The following is a 12495-nucleotide window of genomic DNA, read 5'->3' as shown; positions in this document are numbered from 1 at the left end:
GCTCGGTGGGCGGGGGTGGGTGGACGGACGGACGGACGGACGGATGAGCGGGGCCAGCGAGCAGGTTGAGACCTGCCTTTCCCTCTACCTTCAGGGGAAAACCAGGACTCTGCCATTTGCACCGCTTAAACCTTTACTTCCCGCACTTCAGCTGGCCTTACAGCAAAAATCGGGTTTATCGTTGAATAACCCGTTTCAGCTTCTTTCCGACAGTGACGTGAGCAATAATTACATAGATATTGGCTCTGATCTTACGAAACCTGTAACAAAAAGGGAGCTAATCTGAATGGGATCAGGATTGGGCCCACAATCCCTGATTCTCTTTTAAACATCAGTCTAAACATCGGCAATGAGAATACACGGGGCACAAAATTTTTTATTAAGTGGGAAAGCCCACCGTCATTCATCATTACTTGAAAATTTACCAATTTTGAAAGGCAAAAAGATATAGATACAATTACTGCTAAATTTAATAAAGACAAATGGTCACATGATTGACGCTTACCCATTTAAATGGATTGTTTATTGTTTGTACAAAAGGCTAAGCGTGCCAGATACCTGAAACAGCTCCTAAAATATCACCCACACCATAACAATGCCTTTTCTGCACTTATGGTAGAGTGAATATATATCCAGATGTTAATTTGTCTTCTCCATGTCTGTTTTATAACCACAATTTTGGTTAACCATAGCTTCTTAGAAAATGAGCTTGGCTCCTCCTAAATACAGCCATAGAATTCATGCAGCCTCGTAATAAAAATCAGGAGAGAAGGTGGTACATCCTAACCAGGCATTTTAATCCTCTGTTTCACTTATTTTTACACTGATTATCAGTATCACTCTGTGAAAACAGAAATTCTTACATCGATTTGTGGTCTGTGATGAGGTTATGTGGGGCGGGAATCAAGACCAGGTATCAAACCTCTGCTGCATGACCGGACTTTTATAAGGGTTTATGTCCCCTTGTGCAGAGCTGGCCGCTGTGCCCGCGTAACCCTTGGTTCCACACGTTAGTCCAGGAAAGATGATAGGAAGCGTTAGGTTGTTCTGTATGGAAATGTCAACAGAGGCTCAGCACTCTTCAGCTGGCTAACAAAACAGTGGGATGGGGAGAGGGGGATAATCCTGAAATGCAAGCACGAAAACGGAACAGAGGTGTGTGAAGGTCATGGTTCAGCTCCAGCTGGACTGGCCTGTTGGCCCGAAACTGTACCAGCCTGGGCACTTCGACCGTAGCCTCCTGCCTTGGAATGAGCCTTAGGCACACAGGCAGCTCCAGTTCTCTTCGGAAATAAACGCAAACTGAGAAGTGTTTATCAACTTGAACTTCACCTGAACTTGCACTGAGTTGAGACCTTACAACAACAGAGCTAACCATTTTCCCCCTGCTTGCCGAAGGGACAACACAACCCCAAATACTCTAACAATATTTAAGGAGACACTTCATGCAGTTAAAAGTGAATCACAACCAACACCTTCATATTTGGTGTACATGCAAAAAATGGCACAGAAACTCAGAACAATCCTAAGAAGGCACATTAATAGCATCAGAAAGAGGGGTTTACTATCTTCAAGTCAGCAAAGGCAATAGACAGGGTGACATGTACAAGGTGGCACAAAGCTTAAGAGAAACGGAGAGACGATGAAGATAGATCCTTCTTGTTCAAGACAAGATAGGAGCGGATGAAGTATTGATACTTTAGTAAGAGAATACTGACCTATCTGTCTATGTGTAGGTATGCAGTTGGTTGGCAGCTTAGACATCTCGCCAACCTAATTGTCTCTGCTTTGCTAAGCTTCAAGGACACCAGCCCTCCCATACATTTTGCAGCAGTCAGCTTTCCACTTGTGCTTGGAAAAATGATGGTAACGAACATGGGAAGTTCAAAGGGCACTTTAACAAATCTCCAAAGTAACAGCACACTGCTAGGATACTGCTGCAAGACCTTCCACTCTTCGCCTCTGCCGGATAGATGCATTGTTCGGTATTAAAATAATTCTCCAGGACATTTATGAATGGGGTTGGGAAAACTTATGATCTCTTCTGTCATGATATAAGGGAAATGATACTGCCCAAGGTAGGTGGCAACAAAAAATGCCTCCCTGCCTCCCTTGGGGGGGAAGGACCCCCCCCCCCAAAAAAAAAAAAAAAACAGAACCAAAAATTGTCTAACCAAAATTTGAAGTTGAAACTTCACACTGTAACGAAATAAAAATTAAGCACCCAACATAATTTCTAACAGCAATTTCTCTAGGTAGGTTAATATCCTCATGTAGACCCACACACAGAGCTCACACTCAGTTTAACCACTACCTAAAATGTCAGTCTACGTTCTAACCTTCTTTGCATTAGACAGGTATCAAGTTTTAAGGGAATGTAAGAACATCTCAAACTCTTATCATCAAAGGTCAATTTACCCCCCTCCCAAACTGTGTGCACCTCTCTATTTTCCCTGAAATCAACAGTATCCCTGAAGTCCTATGGTAATTTTAAAAAGAAAGAAAATCCCTGAATAATGCAAATGTGATGTCCACCTGCACCAGGTCTACAAAAAGCTATCTAAGAAATTCAGAATGCTTTAGAACAGTAAAGAGTGGTTTCTACCAACTGAACTTCTGCCCCAGCAACAACAAAAAAAGAAGTACGTAGCTGTTTTTTGTTTTTTTGAGGGCAGTGAGAAGGAAACACAGGCAAGGAGGTGTGGAATGGCAGAAGGGGCGATCTAATTGTGATTGGACATTTTGTCCACACAGTAGTCCTAAAGGTGTGGTTGAAAATAACCTCTCAAAGTCTAAGCCTATGTTAAGTGTACTGTACACTATGTTAAGTGTAACGAACAAACGCTACTATTTAGCGGCAAATGAGTGACGTAGAACAAAATGTTTGATACCACAGCTGCATGTATGAGAACTTAACTTCTTGCTTTTGGAAGAGGAGAGGAAACAAAAATGCATAGGTCTGTTTTGAGTATTGACTTTTAATAGCTTGTTTCTCATAAGGGAACAGGGGATGTTTTCTGTTTTAGAAATACAGGTATCAGTTGAGCTTTAAATACAGCCTGCTCCTGCCAACAGGTCATGTACATGATTTATTTGGCTTCAGCTTTTGTTTTTATGCATTAAGCAACCTTCAACCTTCTTTTGTAATACAATATATAGACAAATTTAAGTACAGTAATAATGTAGGTATTTTACTGTCTTCACATTTTTCTTGACATACTGGACAAAGCGATACACATCAGTCTGCCCCCAAGCCCAGGTTTCATACAAAGCACGTTAAATACTGCTTTCAGTGGCACACTCAACTTGCTCCCACATTTAATTTGCCAAATCTACAGAAACAGATCCTTCGGGAATATCAGGAATTATTTCCAACTTTGTCCAGTGACATTCAAATGCTCAGGCAACTACTGGTAACTTTCATTTTACGGTTACTACAGATGTTGCATACCGACAGGAAAAAGAAAGTTTTAGAACTGGACAAGCTATAGTAATCCAGGTTTTGGCAGAAGAATTATATACAAAAAGGGGACTTTTATATATATAGTTTTCAATCTGCAGTTTCATTTTTCAAAATAAAACCTGTTTATATAAATGGATAACATTCAAGATCTGTATATGAATAACAGTTGCTTTCTGGCTAAAACAATATATTTAGACAGAATCTCACTTTCTGTTTTTCACTTCAAGTATGCTAGCCGGTCCAGTCCTTTGGGAAAAAACTTCCATTTTTAAATCCTTTAGGATCCATCAGATTCATTATATGGAAATGACCTTAACTTATACAATATACTATATTATGAGGTGAACTGAAGGGGATTAGATATCGAAGTATTGGTCGGGATGCAGTAAGCCAAACAGCTGTTTAAACATGATACTACAGCTGAAATAAGTCTCTGTCAGAATAAAAACCAACATTCATGAAAACAGCAGCAGCCATCAAAAACATTCACAACTGCAGGGATTTTGTACTGTATGTAATTTTGCAATTTTAAGTAGGAGAAGCCACAATAGTTTAAAGCAAAATTAAAAAAAATACCACTATAGTCTTGAATTTAATAATGTGAATTGTCACTCTTATAGCTGTTTATAGAAGTGTACTAAAAAAATTTACTTAAACATATGAATTTAAGACTTTCACTTTATTCAGCAAATTGGTTTATTTACACAATGGGGAACGCTGGTTGAATGCCGTCAATGTAATAAAAACAAATCTAACAGAGACAATACTGAACTCTCTCTATGTAGTCATAGCAGAAATGACAAACTATTTCCTTACCTGTATCAGGAACATCAAGCGCAACAATGGGACAGTATCATAGGACACTGATTTAACAATAAACCACAGAGGTCCAGTAATACTATGGCAATTTACTCATGTATTTACTGACTTTTAAAAAAAAAAAAAAAATTAAAAGTCAGCAATACCCAGTATAAAGTTCTGTCAATTATCAGAGTCAAACTCTGATGAGTAGGTCAGTAAAACCTTATCAGATCATCCACAATTCATAAAGTGACCTGAACTGCTTCAGACCACTAGTACAGAAACAAAATTGATGAGAATAGATTACCCTCTAAAAGGCAACAATGATCTGATAAGGGTTTAACTTAATGGAAGTTTTAAAAAAAAATTAAGAATTGCAGAGCACAGCCCCTATTAGAACAAGCTAATTTTCCAGACTTTCAAAAAAGACAAAAAAAAAAAAATTGAGAGAGAAAAAAAAAAAAACCACTTCAACATGAAGCTACCATACAAAGTTTTTTTTTGTTTTGCTTTTTCGTTGGGTTTTTTTTTTTGTTTCTTTCTTTTTTCCTTTTAAGAGTTCAGAGTTGCAATTTAATCCTGGCTTTTTAGTGAGAAGGACAGTTTTGGCCTAGACTTTCCTTTGCCCAGGATAATTTTTTGCTCTTCCTTTTGCTGACGTTGTCTCTCTTGTTCTAGTTTCATCCTCTCCTCATGAATCTTTCTTTGTTCTTCAACAATTTTCAATTGTTCTTCAGCCTATATATGAAAATGGTAGAATTTAGGCCAGCGTATTTTGTAGTCATAAAAGCAATTTACAAGTCTGTATTAGCTTCCAAATAGGTCCAATCCTGCACGGTTATGTAAGCAGTTCTACCTGAGCTAGATGCCGTAGTTGGTTTTAGTGAAATTATTTAGAAAATGGTTATCTGAATTGAGTTTAGAAGAAACACTGAAAATTTTCTACAGCTAACGCATTGAAACCTGGAGTGCTTACATGCAATGTTTTTCAGCATTGCTTTGCAAACAACACATTACATTTTAATTAATGAAATCAGTGTATATATAGAGAAGTTCCTCTGTGCCAGATGAAGGCACAATACAATGCAGTATAAGACCTTCAAACAGAGGTCTCGCCGCTCCAAAACCCATCCAAAAACCCCTCCTAATTCAAAACCATCTTTACTTGATTTGTAACAAGTCAATCCTTACACTGACTTATGGTTCTTACAGCTCTTCCAATGGTCTTCTAAAGGTGCTTATTTTCTTCATTATATCAGTTAATACTTTAAATTTTCCATTTGTCCCGTTTCCACCATATGAGGTTGGGAAAGGGTAAAACAGAAAGAGATCTAAAGCAGATGGAGTTCAAGCAAAGAGTTTTAAGAAGCATCTTCTTTACCTGAAAAAGGTGCAATTACTTGGGTAATTGAAACCAATAGAGTTCAATCAGGATTTAGAAGCAGCTTACTTTGGCTTATCATGAGTTGATTAGAATCAGCTAAATCATATTGAATGTTCTCATGAGGCAGGCGCCTGCTTAAATAGGCTTGGAGACCAACATAAGCTAGACTTTCATAACTTAGACATCTTAGGCTTATGCTGAAAGTCCCTTTCAGCACTTGGTACAGCCACATTACACTAGTCTCAAGTCCAGTTTGTACTTGTCCTGCTCAACAAAACAGAATTAGTCACTTCTGTTCTAGAAGCTGAACGTGTTTGCAAACTTAACTTCCAACCTTCCCTGTGAGATAAGGTTAAAAATGTACTTTTTAAATTCTGAAGGCAGCTATCTTCCTCTAAATTAACTGCACCTGAACTATTTTTTCAGACTAGCATTACTGCTAAGGATCTGGTCTCTTATGCTCAAGGGAAGGAGAGCAATGCTACTGACATAACCGGCAATAGACAAGTTAAGCCCCAGAAAGGGTCGATTTGTTTATTTTAATTGTGTTGCAAATCAGGCAGAGGGACCTGTATTCCCCTACAGAACTGTTAACTACATCTTCACATACCAGTTTAGCTTGTGCTTCTGCAATTTTTCGATTATTCTCTTCTAGTATTCGCTCTAGTTCCTCACGCTTTGCACGCTCTTCTTCCTAAAGGGGAGGACAGGGCAAGATGTTAGTAAAGTAAAATATTCATTTCTGCATGTTCACTAATCTTTCTCAGAATTCTTTTGTGAACTGACTTAAAGTGGCAGCTTTACAGCCACCTATTTTGTTTCACAACGGTAAATTGTGCAGCCACTAAAACTGGTTTCTAGTACTCAATTTAAATCATCCCGCCCAGTCCAAACAGCAACCAACTAAACCCTCCCTAATCATAGAATCCTGACAATTTATTACTAGAATTTTAATATCACACAAATCAACAAGGACAACTACAAAAACTGGATAGTATTTACCAAATTAAAAAGTAATATAGAAAATATAAATAAAGTGAATAGTTTGTCTCACCAATTAAGTATACCTACGTATTCTTTACCTATACTCCTTTAATCAGCATTAAAAGTTGAATATTTACTGTCTTGTCCAGTGTCCTGCAGAGTGTGCTCCTCGGCTGCCATACGCGCCAGCTTCCTCTTTAAAATGATTTGTACTGTTAGCTTGGCAATACCTGCATCAGCAGCTCAACCATTTATAAAGAAACAACATACAAGGAAGGCTGAGCTGAGGAATGCAGATGTTTATGATAAGAAGGAACAAAAATATGTAAATCATTCCTAAGGCAAACAATTAATAAGAAAAATACATTTACTGTTAGTGAAAAATACAAATGGTAATCCATACTTCATGGAGCTATGGGCTTCTTTCATGGGGAGAATGGACTTAACATTCAGTATTTTGACAAATTTAAGACAGCTGAAACTGTCATTTGCAGTCTGAACTTGGAATTCAGGAGTCCAGGGAAGGCAAGATCAGGAAATAAAGCCTTGTAATTGTTGTTTTCTTGGTGAATTTTATGGAACTCTGTTATGCAACTCATAAATATGAAGACTGCGTGAAAGTTTTTGAGGTGTTTCAGTTCACGTAATATATATCCGAATTATTTTAATATTTGGAAGATTTAAAGTTAGCCAGAGGTTTGTGTCTGTGTAAGAAAAAAAAGTTAATACGAACAAAGCAAGCATACGAAGAGAAAACTTCTTACTATGACTAGTAACCAGCTACTAGCTAGCACACTTCACTCCAGGCATGGAAGTTTATTCTGCGCTATAAAGAACTGATGGGACTTCTTCACATCACATTGACAATAGCAAAAATACTTGAAAAACTGAAAAAAGTCATCCATCTGATCAAATGAAAACCTCTATACATGAAGCATTTGCTGACTACAGACATCTAAATTCAGTTCTTTCATAGTTAAGGTTTGAATTTGCAAACCAAGTGTAATTTAATATTCTTAATATTTGTTTTAAGTCAGTGTTCTGGGTTTTTTTTTGTTTTTAATTTGAAGATATTATATGACAGACAAGACATTTAGTATGAAGGGGAAAGCTTCATTGCTACTGTCTTTCCATTTGTAAGCCAATCAAAACATTAATTTAAAATAAACTGTGTAGGAGGTACAAAGTGAAAAAGGCATTTGAGACTTATGACTATTTAGCACACATTTCCTTTACGGTTTAAAGTTTGTCTTGAAATTTCTGGATCCTGGAATGATTGGTGCAGGCAGGCATCAAAGCCTTTAGTAGCAAATTACTGTCTCACAGAAAGACATTTTCAGCTTCTGCTCCAGCTGCTGATTAAAAAAAAAAACAAAACCAAAACCAAAACAAAAACCCAAGTCACATGTTCAGCTTGACTTCAGACAAGGGCAACCTGCTCTTTTATAACTTCTAGGGAAAAAAAAGGAGTTGTTAGTAGTTATTAAAAATTGATATAATGATTTGGACACAGATTCTTCGTGAAGACGTGGATGGGCTTATGCTCGAAGTCCCCGAATTAGTCCAATGTATGCTCAAGGAAAATGTTCATTTTAAATGAAGAGTAAGAAACCTATTTGTTAAAGACAGGTACTGCAGCTCACTGCTGGACCCTGCTTTTTGCCTGACTGAAGGCAAAAGCCTCTTACAGTCTAGGTAAACAAAATGAAACAAATGAAGGATACATAATTACAGATTTTCAATACCCTTCCCCAAAAATGAAAGGACCGCTGATAAATCCTGCAGCCATGGCAAAAGTTTCAAACAATTCTGAAATATGTAGGTCAGTTCCATTAAAAATCAAGTATCCTTGTTCAGGTTTTAGGAGAATAACTGTTTAAATATCAGTGAGCTCCTCTGAATAGGCTAGAAATTAAGTTTCGCAGCAATGCAAGTTTATACGAGAAGGGAATTAGATTTGCTGTATTCCATCTCTTTCTGAACCGAACAGGAGGCACAAACCGACACTGAAAGTTTTGCCATGGACTGTCTCTACTTTCCAAACGACCGAGCGTTACCTCTCTGGCTTTTTGTGCTGCAAGTTCAGCTTGTCGCTGTCGCTCGAGTTCTTCGAGCAACTGTTTTTCCATGATGCGCTTAGCTTCCTCCACCCTGCGGAGAACCTCTCGCTCAATCTCATCCTTCCTTTTCTCCAACTCTTCTTCTACACGTTTAGCCACAAGCTCTTCCACTCTTCGAGCAGTTTCTTCCTCTATGAGTTTCTCTTCAATTTCTTGTTGACGACTAGAAAATGCAAACACGAGGATTACCTTTTTAATCAATACAGAATGATTGCATTGAAACAAACTCTTGCAGATACACAGCATCAGCCACGCTACTGAATCAAATTTTTAACACTCGTATACAGACAGATTATATATTTAAAGAATGTTTTGCTCTACATTTAAGGAAAGTGAATATTCAGGCAACCAGTGTTCCTACCACAGAAAACTCATTCAGACCATACCACATTTAGCATCTCTCCATATCTCACAACATCAAACTTAAGACAACACCTTATCATACTACTTCTTAATCATTTTTAGGGAAAAAAAGAAGAAAAAAAAAAAAAGAGACATACATCCCCCAACTTCAGCCATCTTTCACCCTTCAGGAACTTAAATGATCTCAATTTTAAGCCACATGTAGCAGCAATAGCTTGTAAAATCTTGTCTTAAAGCCACCACCTCAGAGGCACCAAACTAATCTCTAATAACCAAAATAGAAGACAGAAGCAGTAAAATTTGTAATCTGAATATTTTAATAAGAATTCCAGGTGTTGTTTCTGTAATCTAGTTATCCAATAATTTACCTTATCAAATTTCAAATACTTCAGCTCTCCTTAACTTCTTTATTGCAGCACTCTGCTTCTACCGTAATTATCCAAAATAAGATATACCAAGTGCTAAATAAATCCTTGCAACCTTTACGGTCCTCCATGTTCTGAATTTTGGAAGTATTTTCAAATGTCATCCTGTCTTGATTTTTGTTTAGCAGCAGCATTATCACTTAGCCTGATCACTGTTTTAAGTTTTCATTAAAAAGCATACAAAAAGATTAGGTCAATTCGCAGGTTTATTACCAAACGCAGGAAAAAAAAAATCTTCTGGGTAGTAATCACTAGTACAATATGGCAATTAGATATCCAAAGATCAACAAAAGTGAATACTGTATAGCTACGTTTCATATAGTACTATTTATTTAGAATTATTATGGGCTTTGGTGAGAAGGTTGTTCTTTTCTAACCTTGAAACTGAACTTTTATTTTAAGTATTCCGTGAATATGGAATGGAACAACTTTATAAACTTATCTTCTGGCCTGTCAGCACCAGAAATCCATGATTTAGAATAACAACTGCTGTTGTAATATCCTAATATCCTGTCATTTTCATAATGTTTGCATTTTCCTATCTTACTTATATTGAGAGACACAAAAACAACTTTGATAACAAAAAAAAAAAAAGAAAAAATGTTACAGGATTTACTAACTTTTAGATTTCCCAGGGTACAATTTGCAAACAACCAATAGGAGATAATAAAGTATGGATTACTGATCTAGATAAACATGAGATGAAAGGCTCCCAAACTCCCCCTGTTCATGTATATTCTTTTCAAAAGCGTGCTGAACATAATGGATCATCTATCTCTTTCAGTAAAAAGTTTTGGAACCCCCAACTTAAACATTCAGCCCCAGAAGACAAATCTTATTCTTCCATTCCTCAAGAGATAGCAAACTTATTTAGTGACACATTACGCCAGCATTCGCTTTTCCTAAAGCGACACAAAATATCTTGAGGTGATTTTTTCAGAAAAACAAAAAACCAAGACCAGCACCACCAGAAAAACGTATCAACCCCATTCTATTAGTGTGTCTCTGCCAAGCCGCTACTACCTCCGATCCTTTTTGGATGGAAGGTGGGGAGGGGTGAAAAGTTTAAAAGACAAATTTTTAAACACCCTTTATATACAAAGTAGCCTTTTATTTTTCATGTTTTTTCTTTCCTCTTATGGGTATTTATTCAGCAGCGAGTACTCTCACCATCCTGTACTGATACAGCATACAGCTACATAAGTGGCTTTCATTTTTCAGAAAGCTCATATTCACGTGTTTTATTCAACTATTTTAGCTTTACGTTTAACATTAGGGAAATCTAGAATAAAAGTTAGCTAATTGAATAAAGATAGTACGTAGTTATAAAAAAAACCCTGACACCCACGTCTGAAATAAGTTTTCAAATATTCTCAGTGATTGATGATGTACTCAAATTAAGCACTGTGCCTGCATACGTTCCATTCTTCTCACCCCAACAAATTCCATTCAAATGTAATTAAACCAAGCAAATATATTTTTTCACATTCATAGGCAATGACAATATTACAAATATATAACAACTGTTCAGTGTAAGCAACCACATTTCTTGAAACACTAGAAATAGAAAGATGTGAAATAGAATAAAGTAAAAATTTATTCTCAAAGTTAATTTATAAGACCACCTTGTGCCTACGGATAAAGATAATATACTTCTAATCAATGGCTTTGAGTTTATAACGAAAATCAAATTATAAACACAGATATAAATTTCAATGATTTATTCTGTAGTTTATACCAACTATTCATGATTTTTTTTAAATCGCATGAACTTACAGATTTTCTTTACAAGTGTTAAGTTTATCATCCTGACCTACTGAGCCATGACTCCAGAGAAACAGATAAGTCATTAATGTAAAAATATTTTTAGTATGTTCCATTTACTCTTTAAAGACTAATTTTATAAAATCTGCAGAAAAGAAGCTGCTTACATTTCAGCAGATTTCTGAGGAAAAAAAATGTCATATTTGCAAGGCCTTTATAGAAAACTAGCATTATAGGAAAAAGCAGAAGTTAGGAAATGCATTAGGATTTGAACAGACATGAGAAGAAGAAAGTCACTTTCAATATATGAACTGTCCACTAGTTAATTCAGTTAGCAAGAAAGTACTTCGTTCCTTCACTAGCATGAGTATATACTAACATATATAAAACAATTTACAGATGACTTACTCAAATACCATAGTTGCCTACTCTATTAAGTTTTATTGCTTTTTCTTTTCGAAATTTAAAGTGTATTCTAGAAGCATCAAAATGTATACCAAATACTTTCCAATATTTTTTCTCCCTCAGAAGTTTACTATTCTGTTGCCAATATTACTCAAATGTCATATTCCTCCTCTACGGAGTTCATGAGTTTTCTAAAATTTCAAAGCTAACTTCTATAGAAAACTTACTGCAGAAAATGGAGTTGAAATATATGTTGCTACATCTGATAGTACTGAATGAACTACATTTCATTCAGTTTCAATGTGAGCACTCCACAGCAAAAAAAGTGATAAATTTTTTTAGATATATTATTTAAAGATTATAAACACTTCATTTTCCACAGGCACTTGAACAGATCCTCTCTCAACTTTTAAAGCCTGGACACAGACTAACCATAAAATTCTCCACTGAGATTAACACCATTTAATATTTTCGGTTAGATAATACTTATTTGCATACTGTTCTCTCTCTTCTATCTTTAAATCCATTTACATAATATTTAAAAGAATACATATGAACTAAAATAGCTCCAGAATAGTAAGACAAACTATTCACTGTATTCTCAAATTGTTAAGCACATTCCAATCCTTCTTCCCAGATATGCATGGAATATTTTTATCAATTTAGGTACTGAATAAAACTATAAACCACAAAATTAGGGTCAATAACTCAAAAAGCCTTCAACATTTTCATGTGTGTTTGTGTTACGATGCAAGTTTTTGATGACAGTGCTGTCAAATTCTGAAG

The 12495-nt window shown here is 36.2% G+C and overlaps 1 protein-coding gene across 1 annotated transcript; it reads right to left on the bottom strand.

Annotated features, from left to right (window-relative positions):
* Positions 1–4121: 4121 nt before the first annotated feature.
* Positions 4122–8915, bottom strand: ARGLU1 (arginine and glutamate rich 1; the record flags this gene model as incomplete). Its single annotated transcript, XM_009581011.1, has 3 exons — positions 4122–5002; positions 6259–6342; positions 8690–8915. Coding segments are annotated over 3 exons (475 nt in total), but the record flags the coding sequence as incomplete, so codon positions are not given.
* Between the last annotated feature and the right edge of the window lie 3580 nt (positions 8916–12495).

Source organism: Fulmarus glacialis, unplaced genomic scaffold (genome assembly GCF_000690835.1).
Source record: "Fulmarus glacialis isolate BGI_N327 unplaced genomic scaffold, ASM69083v1 Scaffold44680, whole genome shotgun sequence".
NCBI lineage: Eukaryota > Metazoa > Chordata > Aves > Procellariiformes > Procellariidae > Fulmarus > Fulmarus glacialis.
Note: the sequence above shows the minus strand (reverse complement) of the source record. Positions and strands in the feature narration are given on the sequence as shown.